Genomic DNA, 14,483 nt, shown 5'->3' with positions numbered 1-14,483 from the left:
AGTGGAAAATCCTGCGTAGAATGTCATTGAGGTAATGTAGGAACAGAAGGCCCTGCCTGATGCATTAATCTTCTTGGTGAAATAAATGATAAGGCGATCTGTTATGAGAGAAAGTGAGAGGATAGACACAGAAGTTGGAGGTTTAAGGAAAGAGTGGAGAAGATTTGAAATAATCATCCAACACAGGGAGAGGTACTAATGAAATTTAGCATGTAGTAGGATTGTGAAGCAGAGAAGAGGATGTCTAGAAACCAGGAGGTCTAAGTGATAGCTAAATCATCAACATGGACACAGAAGTCTCCTAGGATGGTGGCAGGACTTGCAGTGGGGGAGGGAAAGCCAGTGAGATGGAAACCAGTCTTCGTTGAGAAAAAAAAAGTGTGTGTTCATTACTTAGGGCTTCTCTAACAAATTACCACAAACTGGGTGGCTTAAAACTACAGAAATTTATTCTCGAAGAGTTCTGAAGACCAGAAGTCCTAAATCACGGTGTTGGAAGGGTTGGTTCCCTCTAAGGACTCTGAGGGAGAGCTATGCCATGCGTCTCTCCAAGTTTCTGGTAATTGCTGACAATCCTCAGCATTCCTTGGCTTATCTTGCAGACATATCACTCCAATCTATGCCTCTGTCATCACATGACCATCTTCCCCCTGTGTATGTCTGTGTCCAAATTTCCCTCTTTTTATAAGGATATCAGTCAGGGGCTCACCTAATCCAGTATGACCACATCTTAACTTGATTACATCTGTAAAGGCCTTATTTCCAAATAAAGTCACCTTCACAGATACTAGGGGTTAAGACTTCAATATATCCTTTAGGGGGTCACAATTCAATGCACTACAGAGGATAATGACCAGGAGGACTGTCCATGACAGAAATGAGAAGGGGTGAGTTACATGTCAAAATGATGTTTGTCTCAAAAAAATCTGTAGTTTTTGCAAAAGAGAAGAAAACAAATGGTCCGGAAGTAAGGTCTGGGGGCAAGGAAGACACCCACCCCACTTTCTGACTTTAAAATACTGGAAAGGAAAACAAACACTCTCACATAAGAAGACAGCAGGGGAAATGGAGCCCTCTGGGTAGAACTAGGTTTCTGTTAGGCAAAAGAGGTTGAGAATGATGATTAGGGAGCATCTGATCAAGAGGGCTCTGGTGGACAGCTTGGGGAGATGAAGTAAAACTGGAGTGATGGAGGGATGGAGGAGCTCAGGTTAAAAGCAGAGCATTATGAGAAATAATGTGAGGGTAAAAGTGAGGCTTACACTTTGAGAGTAGACTGATCACTTTGGGAGTTGTGGGGCAGGATGAATTTAGTCCTGGTATCTTTGAGAAGTTATCAGGCTTTAGGCATGGTGGCCAGAAAACCAGCTCTCTCATCTTGGGTTGGTGGCAGCTTCAGGAGCTGTAGACTCTGCATACTACAAGCTTTAGAGTAGTGGTGGGGGGATCCCTGGGTGGCTCAGCGGTTTGACGCCTGCCTTTGGCACAGGGCGCGATCCTGGAGTCCCGGGATCGAGTCCCACATCAGGCTCCAGGCATGGAGCCTGCTTCTCCCTCCTCCTGTGTCTCTGCCTCTCTCTCTCTCTCTCTCTCTCTCTCTCTCTCTCTCTCTGTCTGTCTTTCATAAATAAATAAATAACATAAAAAAAAGAATTAAAAAAATTGTTTAGAGTAGTGGTGGCCCCAGAATTGACCATCTCTGTACCTTTGAGGTCTAGAGTGGAATGGAGTCTACACGGGGTCATTCTGTCAGTTACCCAGGGATGAGTCTGTATTCCTCATACAAGAAATTGGAAATGAGAGGGAAAGCTAAGGTGGGCTAAGAGGTGGACATTTACTTCTCGTGGTCTTGACTGAGAAGGTATTGAAATACCTAAGAGGAATCCCCTGGGTTGTAGGTTTTAAAATAGGGTCCTCTATCTCTTTGCCCTATTTGCAAATTCACCCACCACTGCTGAACAATCCAGCAAGCTGCAAATGCTATCTGGTGCTCAATCTAGGTGATTACCCAGAATCACTAACACTCTTCTAAAGTGAGCGTGAACTCTTGTGTTCAAATTTTGCCTCAGCCACTTGCTAACTGTGTGACCTTAGACAAGTAACTTGATCTGTCCCTCAATTTCTTCATCTGGAAAATGGAGAAAATGATAGTTCCTATCTCACAGAATTGTTGTCACAGAGGATTAAGTAACTTGACATCTGTCAATGCTTAGAACAGTATCCAGTACATACTAAGCACTATATAAGCATTTTTATTGTTATTGATTCTCTCTCTCATCCCCTCACTTAATCACTTGACACTACCCTGCTTGCTGTAATCATCTTGGCTCTGAACCCTAATTTGAATAACTACTTCTGATTGGTCCCCTATGGGGGCTCTTCCCTGGGTCTCTTTACCTCTAGACCAATTAAGCCTAGGTCCTTCAACTGTTCCTTATATGATGTGACAGCTGGTGCACCAGCCTAGTGACCCACCTTTGGACACTTTGTCAATGTATCCCTGTTTAAATGGGTTGTCCAGAATGGAGCACAGTGCTCCAGGATGTGATAAGTATAGGCAGAACCATCTTTTCTCTTGTTCTAGTTCTATACTTCTACTAATGCAGCCTAAAATCTAATTAGCTCTTTTGGCAGCATCATCACTCCGTTGACTCATCACTCCGTTGACTTTATGATCAAATCAAGGTCTTTTTCACATGTGCTGCTGTTAAACCAGGCAGGTCTCTTCTATGCTGTGCTAGAGGAACAAAACCTCTGTACTTGCTGAAAGGAAGTCAAGTCTAGCAGTCAAAGCCCAGTGTATGAAGGGTTTAGTAAGGAAGGGCAGTCAAGGCAAGCAGTTAGTTGGTGGTTGGGGTTCATGGTAGATGCTACCAATTGCCTGCCCAATAAGGATTTCCTTCTTCTTCCTTACTCACAGAATTCCAACTTTGTTCAGAGCAGCATTGTGCCCAGCTAAAAGTATTGGACTTTCTGGCTTCCTTTGCAGCTGGGAGTGTTCTTATAACACAGTTCTAGTCAAAGAGATGTAGGTAAATGTCACTGGGGAGAGTGCTCCATTCTTAATACAAAGCCTCTCTAGAAGGTTCTTTTTGTCCTTAGTCTTCTTGCCCTACAGCTGTTTTCCTTTCTTCCTGTCTATAATGCAGACATGAGACCCAGAGCTGTAGCAGGTGTCTTACGACCATGAGACAAAAAGCAAATCTACCCCTAAGGACAGCGGAGATGAAAAGCCAGGGCCTCGATGGCATTGTTAAACTGTCAAACCAGTCCTGAACCATGTATTCAGGGAATTTTTGGTACACAAGACAAATAAACCTCTATCTTACATAGCCACTATTGTTGACATAATATTTGCAATTAAAAGCATACCTAACTGACATAGGATTACCAATTGGATAACGGGGGATCCAAGTGGAGGGCTAACATGACTATAGGAATTTAGACATTTAGAAATACAAGTGGGCATTTGGGGTCAGAGGAGTCCATTAGTATAGGCCATCAGCCCTCAGTCACTTGCGGGGCGGGGCTTGGGGTCAGGACCTTCTTCTCCCTAGATGGTGGACTAAAAGAGCATACTGGTCCTAGGACTTGATAGGGGAGGATCTGGCAGGATCTCTGACTAGGGGGCTCAGCCATAGGACAGGAGACAGAAGGCCAGGGGTCGAACTGAGCAATGAGATAGAGGCTCAGTGGAAATTTGAAATAAAGCTCAGACTGGTGACAAAAGGGCTACTTGATCCTGAGTTCCAGAACACAGAGTAAGGTTACTTCCATCCTTTCTGTCTTAGGACAGGTGTAGCCTTGGGCAGGAGGGAAAGTACTCCAACTATAGAGGGATGGGGGGAGGGGGGCAGGGGAGGGGCAGGGGCTGGGATCCAGGCAGAGCCTGACAAGTTTTAGTTCAAGCGTGCTTTAGCCATCCTGACACTCTTCTTACAGGTTCTTAGATTTGGCCTTAATTACAAGCTCTTGTTCCCATCTTTTTCCTATGACCTTTTAAGATCTGAGCTTAACGGAAAGCTCCCTATGTAACCATAGTAGTCTCTTTAAATGGCTCCCACTTTTTATTCTTCCTAATTGTCAGGATTTCACAGTGAAAAACCTTCCCTTCCTCCTTCTACTCCAAGGTGTCTTCCCCTTACCAGGTTTGGGGGCACCCTATCACTCTTGCTAGGCAGGCTGGGTCCCATCAGAAGTGATCCACCTTTACCCTCCAGTGTTAGCCTCTGCTAACCTGCAGCACGTAGAGAAAAAGGGCTAGGCGGAAAGCTGGCCAGGGCCCACCAATTCTGGAGAGCCCAGTCCCCCACCTACACCTGGCTGTTCTGTTCCTAGGGCCTGATTAGAGGCCCATGCCTCCCCTTTCCCAATCCCAATTTCTTGTGTAATCTAGAGGGAGAGAATGAGAGCTTCCTCTGACGGCTGGCATGCTACCACTTCTTTGTTTGCAGCAGGTAAGTTACTGTTATATTGTGCTCCTGTGATAAATGGACTTTTGTGAGGCACTTTTTGCCCTGTGTGTGCTTGAGGAGGGAGGGAGTCTTGCCTGAGTGACTTCTCACAGAAAGCTCCAGAGGTGCTTAGAGCTGATAGCCTAGGCCGGGCAGGCTGCTCTTTCATTGGCATTTGAGGGTGTCAATCACTGTGGCCCTGCCAATCAGCTCAGAACCAGGTATCTGTAAGCGATTAGCCTTCTTTGTTAAACAGAACACTGAACCCTCCAAGGACTAAACAAAGAATGGCTCTGGAAAGACAGTTCCTAGGGAGGCAGGGGCAGCCATGCCAGTGTGACAAACTCGAACCCTTTGGTTTCCTCTTGCCTCAGGCCCTACTTTATTCCTTACATCTAGGCCAGTCCCCGTTTTAATTCTACCTGTCATTTCCTTCCCATGTAATTCTTCTCTTTACTCCTTCTGCTGCTTTGTTTAGCCCTCAACACCTCTCATCTGAACTACCAACTAGTCTACTAACCAGTTTCCCTGCCTCCAGTCTCCCCCTGCCCCAACCCAATCTCCCTCATGCAGCCAAATGAGTCTTGTAAAAATACAAATCTGATTGTGTGACCTCCTGCTGAAAACCTTTCAGCCTCTTTTGTGGCTCTTAGTACCCCGGGGATAAAGTCCAAACTACTTAACACGGCACCCAGGACCCTTCATGATTTGGCTCCTGCCAAATCCTCAGCCTCATTTTTGGCAGTGCTCCCATTTCACACCTATTCACAATGAACTACTTTGTAGGTTTCTGAACATGCCATTCTTGGCTTTGCTCCTGGGCCTTTACACATGACATTCCCTCTGCCTGGGACATCCTTCACACACCACCTTCTCTCCTATCTGTCTAGCCAATCCTTACTCATCCCTAAGACTTCAACTAAACTCCTTCGGCCCAAGACACATATTTTGTGCATGCCTATACCTTTGATGCCTAGTACAGCATCTGGAACATAACAGATCCTCAAAAGATGTTTGCCAAATGAATGAATGAATGCCCCCAACTCATATGGCTGTGTGCAAAGTTGTCTCTGAGGGAAGCTGGCAGAGTGGATCAGTCCTTTCCCTTATGGGAGGAAAATCTCTCCTTCCTCCCACTCTTATTTATCCATATTGCACTGGGTTGCAATTTCTTCCTTAAAATGTCTGTATCCCTAATTCTACTGTGAGCATTTCAAGGGTGGGGCCATGCCTGATCCATTTCAGTCTCCTACCTAGTGCCCAACATAGTACCTGGAACATAATGAATGAATAGGCCTCCCAAATGCCTGACAGTTTTGTTCCTTGTCTCATATCCCTCCACTCCCTTCCCCACAAGCTCTCACCACCAGTACAGCCAAACTGTCACACTTGTGGCTTCACAACCTTACAGGGCTCCTCTTCATCCCTGAAACATTCACCTGCATTCCTCCTAAGTGGAATGCCCTTCCAATCCCCACCCCAATCCTGCTACTTCTTTAAGAACTAGCTCAAATTTCCACTCTTCAAGAAACCATTCATGCATCTATCCCAGCCCACCCCAGCTAGTGCTAATGATTCCCACCTGTCTCACTTAGCCCTTGGTATCCCCTCCTGTTAATCAGGGGGAAACCAAGTCTCAGAGAAAGGACTCTCTCAAGGACACATGTTATGTTCTGTGGAAGAACTATTGTTTGAACCCTAGTCTCCAGCCCATGAATCCTCCCACTAGCCAACTTACATGATTTCTTTCCTCCTGTATACTATAACTTCCTTTAAGTCAGGACTGTGTGTCCACCCCTTCATCTTTCCAGGGCTTCCCTGGAGTGTGAAGAGAGCTCTAGAGCCATACAGCCTGGGTTTCTGCCTTGGCTTCATCAGTTGCTAGCTTTGTGGCCTTAGGAACTTAACCTCTCTACATCTGGGCTGACTCCTATGTAAATGAAGAAAACAATATAGTGCCAACCTCACAAGATTGTTGTGAAGATTAAATGAAATAATGTAAGCAAGGTACCTAGAGCAGTAACCTAGCACCTAGTATTCTCTCAATAAAGGCAATTTTCTTTATTGCTGTTATTCTTAATATCAACACATTTTTACTGGTGATGGTTGATTAAAAATTTGAATGGAGGAGTTACTTGGAGTGGGAGGGAGTGAGGAAAAGAAGTAGACAACAGGACCAGTGTGAGATTTGGTGGAATCTAAACAAGGTTAGTGGCGCGGCTGGACCTTTGTACGTCTGAGTTCCTAGTGCCATGTGACTCTGTGAGGGCCCCAAGCACATGGTTCCATCCGGGCCGCGCAGCTTCCCTAACTCTCTTAGCTATTCTCAGCAGCCTGTAGGGGGAGCCAGGAAGCTAGGAAAGGGGGAGAGGCTGCTGTAAATCTTACTAAGGGCAGAAACCCTATCTCTACTACCCATCTTAGCCCACCGTCTTGCCCCCTCCAGGGCGCTCTCCGGGCTCTGACCTCTTTGGCAGCAGAGCTAGGAGCTGTCCTTCAGCACCAGGGGCCGTCTGGGCCTCGGGCAGGGCAGTGAGGGCGACTGCTGAGTTAGGGACATGGGACTGGTCCGATCCGCAGCCGGCTCCAGCATCGCCTAGTCACGGGGACGGGGGAGGCGACTCAGGGAGGCAGCAAGACGCTAACGAGAAGCCTCCTGCCTCCTGCCACCAAGAATCACCCTCAGAAGTCCCCTAGCCCTCGGCGGGGAGTGAGCAGCCGCCCTGGGGAGGGAGGCGGGCACCCAGGTGGGCGGGGGAGGGAGAGCGCCGGGGCCTGGGACTCAGCGTGTGGCGTGTGCACGCGGGGAGCCGGCGGATGAACGGAGGCGCTGAAGTGAATGGAGTTGGGGGTGGACTGGAAACATCCCCAAACAGCACAGGCTGGGGCCGGCTGGGGCTGCGGGGGGGGGGGGGGGCGCGAGTCCTGAGGCGCAGGCGCAGTTGGGGCCCCAGTCCCGCTCCCTCCTCCTCTCAGTGCCTCTTTCTCCGCCCCGCTCCCCCCCCCCAAACACACTCGCACACGGGCTCTCAAGGTGTTCTCCGCACAGCAGAAGATGGCGACAGACTGAGGGGGCATGGCCAGCGGGAGCCACGGGGCCGTGCGGCTCGGCGGCCGCCACAGCGGTGCTAACGGGAGACGGAAGCTAGCGGCGCACTAAGTGAAGCCCGGTGTAGGGTCCGGCGCCTGTGGCGCCGCCGGGAGCCAGGTGGCCCGCCCGAGCCGGAACTCCGGGAGCAGCAGGCGCCGAGCCGGAGCGGAGCCGGCCCGGGACCGGCCCGGGCGAACGGCCAGAGCGCGAGGGAAGCCCGAAGGGCCGGGCGGCGGGCCGGCCGGCGGGCCTAGGAGGGCGCAAGCAAGGCGGGGAGCCGCGCGGAGCAGGCAGCAGGCGGGCTGGCCGACGGGCGGGCGGGAGCGGCGCGGCGCGGCGCGGCGCGGGGCGAGCGAGTGGAGCGTGGTGGCCGGGCCCGCACGGCGGCGCTGAGGGGCGCAGAGCTGCGCCGAGCCGAGACGGCCAGAACAGAGTGCGAGCCGGGCGGCCGCCGGCGCGGACCAGAGTGGCGCGGAGCCCTGGGCAGCTGAGGGGCCCGACACTATGAGGAGTGCGGCGCCGCCGCCGCAGCCGCCACCGCCCCAGTGCCCCGCACCGCCCCCCGCCGGGACGCCGGGCAGTGCCTAGCGGGCCGGGCGGCAGCGCCCGGGCTGCGAGCGAGGGGGCGCGGGAGGAGCGCGGGGACGGCACGAGAGCACCCCGCGACTCTGGCCTGAGCGGGGCCCCGGGCCGGCCGGCCTGCCTCACCATGCGGCCCCCGAGGTAGAGCCTGGACGGCGCGGAGGAACGCGGAGCGGCGTGCAGCCGGCTCGCCCGCGCGTGACGGCTGTCCGGCCTCGCGCCCGCCTGATCCCTCCGGCCCGGACCCCCCCTGAAATATGTTCAGGGGCGCTTGGATGTGGCCCGGGAAAGACGCCGCCGCGCTGACTATCTGCTGCTGCTGCTGCTGCTGGGCTCCCAGGCCGAGCGACAAACCTTGCGCTGACTCTGAGCGGGCGCAGCGATGGCGACTGTCCCTGGCGTCCCTGCTCTTCTTCACCGTGCTGCTCGCTGACCATCTGTGGCTGTGCGCGGGGGCCCGGCCCCGGGCCAGGGAGCTGAGCAGCGCCATGCGGCCGCCCTGGGGGACCGGCCGGGAGCGGCAGCCGATGCCTCCTCGCGCGGTGCTGCCCCTGCCGCCGCCGCCGCCGCCGCCGCCGCCCGGCGAGCCCAGCGCGCCCCCGGGCACCTGCGGCCCCCAGTACAGCAACCTGACCAAAGCCGCCCCCGCTGCCGGTCCCAGGCCGGACTGCGGTGGCGTCCCAGAGCCCACGGGGCTGGATGCAGCTTGCACCAAATTGCAATCTTTGCAGAGACTTTTTGAACCGACAACCCCAGCCCCCCCACTGCGGCCCCCTGACTCCTCTTCCCGTGCCCCGGCCGAGTTCCCCTCCGCCAAAAAAAACTTGCTCAAAGGCCACTTTCGGAACTTCACTCTCTCCTTTTGCGACACCTACACGGTCTGGGACTTGCTGCTGGGCATGGACCGCCCCGACAGCCTGGACTGCAGCCTGGACACCCTGCTGGGGGACCTGCTGGCTGTAGTGGCCAGCCCGGGCTCCGGGGCCTGGGAGGTTTGTAGCAACTGTATCGAGGCATACCAGCGGCTCGACCGACATGCTCAGGAAAAATATGACGAGTTCGACCTCGTGCTGCATAAATACTTACAGGCAGAAGAGTACTCAATCCGGTCCTGCACGAAAGGCTGTAAGGTAGGGACTGGCGTCCGCGGGCACGACACCTCCCTCTCGGCAGCGGTAGCGGTGGCCGTGAGACTCAGAGACAAAAGGAAGTCTCCCCCTCCACCCCCCTCACCTCCTCCAACATCCCCACCGTTCACAGCAGGGCACCATGAGTACTACCTTGGGACCCTCCCCAGAGAAGGGGGCCTCAGGGATTCAGGTCAGTTTAACCACCCGGCCAACTTCTATTAATTCCGGGTTTGGGCACCTTCTGACTCGGGCTTCCAGGTGTCCCGCCCCCACATGAGGTGGGAGGGGTCACAGACAAAGGGATGGAAAGACGGATCTGGCTACCCCTCAACATCCATCCCCCACCAGCGGTGCCCCCTTCCTTTCCTGAGTCGGAATTGAAAGTCCTGTTGGAGGCGGAAGGCCAAAGGTGGAAGGAAAAATATTTGGCAACCTAACCTGTCCACCCTCTGGCCCCTGCCAGTGGTTGAGAGAAGAAGCATTCCAGCTGGTGGGGTGCGGGGCTCTAGTGACCTTAGATGACCCGAGGTATAGTCCACCAGGGGTGCCTGTCTTCTCTCAAGTAGGGAACCTGCCAGCTCCTCTTCCCTGATAACAAGAGTTGGGGAACAGGGCACAGCGGTTTGTGGGAGGGCCACTGGAGGTTGGTGCATTACAAAACTCCCAATGCCTTCCCAACACACTGGGGTAGCAGTGGAGGGAAAGCTGGTTATCTGGCTGCTGGGGACAGGCGTCCAGAGGAGAGGGGAGGCCACTGCAGAACGGGCCTTCCTAGGGAAGAGCTGGGTATGGAGAAACTTCTTGACCCTCGGTAGGGTCATTCTGGACAATAGGTGCATGGAGGCTATCAACATTTGGGATGTGGTGCTACTGCTCTGTTTGCTCTGCTTGGCCAGGTGACCTGCCTCTGGGAGAAAAGAGAATAGCAAGGTCAAAGGGTCAAGTGAAGAAGAGACCAGGTGGGGTGGTGGCCTCACTCATCCTGGAGCTGGGGGCTGAGAGCTGGAGAGAGAGACAGTGACTCCTATCCTAGTTTGTCTCCCTCAGAGGCCTCAGGGAGGGGCAGAAAGTGCTCCTTTCCATCTAATGCGACCCCTGTGGACTTCTTCAGGGTTCCATGTTCTCGGTGGGCTCCTTAAGGATTTAGGCAGGGGTCGGGGAGGAAAGGGCTAGCTCCTTGCTCCTGACTTCACTTTCTCATTCTCCTTTTTCCCCATTCTCGTAACCTAGCAGTCTCCCTCCCGCCTCCCTCAGCCTCAGCTGACTCACTGCCTCACTCACACTACCAAATGAGATATTCCACTTCTTAAAGGTGTACAGACAGACAAACACACACTGCCATACACCACCACCACCACCCCAGGCAAAGTCATGCAGAGATACAGAGAGGTCATCACATCCTCAAACGGTGCCATCGAAGCAGACACCCTGTCTCACACACACACACACACACACACACACACACACAGCTCCCTACGGTGTCAGGCGGCAGAAGAAGTGTCACATGAAGGAGGACACATTTTGTCATCTAGAGAGACACACACCCTCCATGTCAATCACAGATACACACTCAGCCAAAGTGGAGGGGCATGGTCCACAGCAGACAGAATAAAGGATGTCTATTTTTGTGGTCCTCCCTCCGGTCCTGTGGCCCCAGTCATTCTTCTTCTCTTCAGTTACCAGGCTGACTGAGAGACCACACTACAAGTTTCCCTCAGGTATTTCCCCCCTGTGGCAGTTGGCTCCAAGCTCTGTCCGATCCCACACTAAATAATAATCCCCCGTATTAATTATGTTTTACCAAGCAGTTTGATAGAGAAGAAAGCCAACCAGTGCCTTGGATTTAGGAGGCCTTATCACCTCTACCACTTGTTAGCAGTGTGACCTTGGGCATGTCACTTCACTTTCCTAAGCTTCCATTTCGTCATTTGTAACACAGGATCCATAATCCTTGCTCTGCCCCCATCCTGAGTCCTTCATGAGATTTAAGTGGGAAGAGATAGCTATTAGCATTTTGTAATGATAATATAACACCTGACATTGGTGTTTCACTTAGCGTTTTAACCTCTCTCACAAATATTACAAGATCACAACTGCCCAGGGAGGATGGCGATACCAGCACCATCATCCCCATTTTACAGACGAAGAAACTGAGGTGCAGGGGGATCGAGCCCTTTGTCCTGAGGTCACTTAGCTGATGAGCAGGAGTGCCGGGCCTGCAACCTTCATGTTCTGCAGAAGAGCAGAGGCATGCTTTTGCCATAGCCTCGCATCAAGCTCCCCATGGCCAGGGCCCTCCCTGCTCTCCTTTGTCTCCTTGTCGCTGTTGCTGTCGCTGTCACTCTCTTGTTCTCCCTCTCAAATGAACTCCGCCTGCTCTCTTGCTGCCAGCTGTGCTGGGAGAAGGGCAGTGCCAGCTTTCTCCTGGCGTCTCCCACTCTTCTCCAGCTGAGGCCTACACCCACAGGACTCTGGATTCCACTGTTTTATGGGCACTGAGGGAAAAGGCAGCCCTGCTCATGCTTCTACCTGCAGCCCCTCTCCCTTCACTCCACCACTCCACCTCTATCCCAGTCCTTCTTGCCCATTCCCAAGCTTGCCCCCAGGCTCCAAGCCCTCCTGTCCAGCCCCTACCCCAAAGGGGATCCCTTGGGATGATGCCTCATCCTCAAAGCTTCTCCTGGGTGGAGAGCCCATAGCCCAGGCCAGGAAACCAAGCTTTTGGAGCCTCTGCTCCAGGGTCAGGGCACACCCTGCCCTGGGGCCTGTCCTGAGCATCTCAGTCAGATCTTTCCTGGGGAGTTCCAGAAACCCTGTTCTCCCTCATCCCTCAGCGATGCCTGCCCCTGTTTCAGGCCATGTGGGGCCCCACGAATCATACCTGTCCTCACTGCTGCCTGTGACACCTCCCAATTTAGTACCAGCTGCAACATTTCCTTAATGTGCGACTGACTTCCTCTTGCACAGCAGGGATGTTAACTTAGGCAGACCGATGCCCATCCCCACCCTGGCCTCTTCCAAACTCAGGCTGCTGTTCTACCCCACCCTTATCTTCTTGTGCATACAGCCCCTGAGCCCTCACCTCCCTTTACCCTTGGCCCTTCCTCCCAGCCCTGCTGGACAGCTGCCTCACTCCCCAACAGCTCTCCATCCTCCCAGCCCTGCCGCACCCCTGCTGGTTCTGATGGCCTCTGTTCCCACCTTTGTCCCTCTCTGACCTAAAATTTAGAACAGCGCAACTAGGGGGAGTGGTGGAAATGCAAACAAAACCCTGGCTCCTTCTCTCATAGTTCTGATTCAAGAAGAGATAGAAGCCCAAGAGAAGGACAATTAACTCTCTTACCTGCCACAGGGCCACAGAAGTAAAGGTTGGTGCCAAGGAAGGATGTGATAGTTATATTCTGTTCCGAACAGGCCCAAACCCACCTGGGCAGACTGGGTGTTTCATTCTGGATCTCACACTGAGCAGATGGGGAGGAGGCTGGAGCCCAGGTTCTCCTGGACAGAGTCAAAGGAGCTGTTTCACCTGGAGAAGAGGAGAGTCAGGAGGATGTGGTCTCTGACTTTAAATCTCAAGAAGAGTTGTCATGGTACAAAAGAGGCATGTCTTGCTTACCCCCAAAGTGACTTTGTAGTTAGAATGTCCTGGGTTCAAACCCAGCTCTTTTATCTATTCCCTGTGTGACCCTTGAGCTAGGGGCTTTCAACTCTCTGAGCCTTACTTTTCTCATCTATAAACTGGAGCTAATTCATCATAACAGCTCTGTGAGGTCATTATTAATGACAAGCCTGCACAGTACCTAGGCCTGGCACATTGGAGTGGCTCACTTAACAGCTTCTTTCCTTCCAAAGAGGGAACAGACTGCCCTAGGAGGAAGTGAGCTCCTGTTCCCAGGAAACATCTGGCCTGACACAGGTAGACTCTTGAAGGAAATGCTGTGGAGATGACTCTAACTCCAGGTTATGGGGGGAGTTGGCCAAGTGACCTCTAAGTCTGTTCTAATGCAAGGTTGAAGCCCCATGAGCAGAGCCTGCTCCCTGAACAGTGGCATTGAATGGGAAGAGCTGGAGAGGGGCATGACACCTCCACACAGAGGAAGGGGGACTGCCAGAGCCGGCTCCTCGCCTTCTGTCCATACCCATTGGGACCTTGTTCTTCCTCCACTCTGGCTGGCAGCTGTTTCTGCCCCACTGCCTTCCTTTCTCCTCCCACCTGTCACAGCTTTCCTGCCAAGCAAGACTCCTGGGCTAACACTGATACTAAAAGGAAGGACTTCAGGTCACTGGGCAAAGGGCAGATGCTCTAAGGTGGCCAGCAGTCCCTATTGTCACCCAAGCTTGCAGGCTGGGAGTGGAGCCTCGCAGTCAGCCTCCCTGATCGATGATTCTCCCAGGCAAAGAGGGCTCTGGTTTGTGCTGGGGGAGGGGGCGGGGGAGGAAGGGGGAAGTACTCAAGACATGGCCTTCTGGGAAGCATGACAAAGCCTCCATTGGAGAAAAGCCTCAAAATCCACAAAAGCTCGTTGCTCAAGAATGTGAGCACTGGGCTTCTGGGACAGAGCAGAGGCAATGTGTAATAGCTCAGACAAGGATATAGTGGATTAAATGTAGGAGTGTAAAAGTGACCTCGTGCTGCCCACACCTCTCCAGACTACCTCACCCCCATCCTGACCCACCCCAGCTCCATATTCTTCCCAAATTTTAGCCCATACCCAACCCCCCCATCCACATACCAGTGGCCCCATAACCTTTCCCATCTCTTCTGAGAAGATCTCCCCAGACCCTTCCTAAGACCACACCCCATGCCTCACTTGCTAATACTCACACCTACACACTCCCAACCCCCACTTCTCCCAACAGTTATCTCCAGCCCCTTGCCCCATCACTCATCCCACCTTATCCCCTTATCACCCATCTGTACCACATACCCTTCCTAACTCTTAACCCATGTCCTTCCCCTCTTCTGGCCTTCCCCCCAGCTCCCCCGCCTGCCCTGTGCCTCTTGTCCTGAATAATGTCCATGCCCCCTTACCCGTGCATCTCTCACACTCCATTCACACCTCACCTCCCTCATCCTTGTGCCTTCTCCTGCCTCCCCTTCCATCTTCTAGTCCCCTCTTCTGTACCCTCCCTTCCTCCCCCCTCCCTTTCTGCTTCTGTGTCCTCCCTGCCTTCTCCCCTAACTGCTCAAGGCAGAACAGTGTATGTGTGCAAGCACACACACTT

At 52.9% G+C, this 14,483-nt stretch overlaps 1 protein-coding gene across 1 annotated transcript in view; it reads left to right on the top strand.

Moving 5' to 3' along the window:
• The first annotated feature begins 7,894 nt into the window (after positions 1-7,894).
• The window catches only part of NALF2 (NALCN channel auxiliary factor 2), a 28,864-nt gene continuing 22,275 nt past the window's right edge, over positions 7,895-14,483 (top strand). Inside the window, exon 1 of the mRNA XM_077890274.1 lies at positions 7,895-9,257. Within this exon, the coding sequence (XP_077746400.1) occupies positions 8,385-9,257 (873 nt within the window). The 5' untranslated portion in view covers positions 7,895-8,384. The remainder of the gene's footprint in view (positions 9,258-14,483) is intronic.

Source organism: Canis aureus, chromosome X (genome assembly GCF_053574225.1).
Source record: "Canis aureus isolate CA01 chromosome X, VMU_Caureus_v.1.0, whole genome shotgun sequence".
NCBI classification, from domain to species: domain Eukaryota; kingdom Metazoa; phylum Chordata; class Mammalia; order Carnivora; family Canidae; genus Canis; species Canis aureus.
The sequence above is the reverse complement of the archived record's forward strand: the minus strand, read 5'-3'. Positions and strand labels throughout refer to the sequence as shown.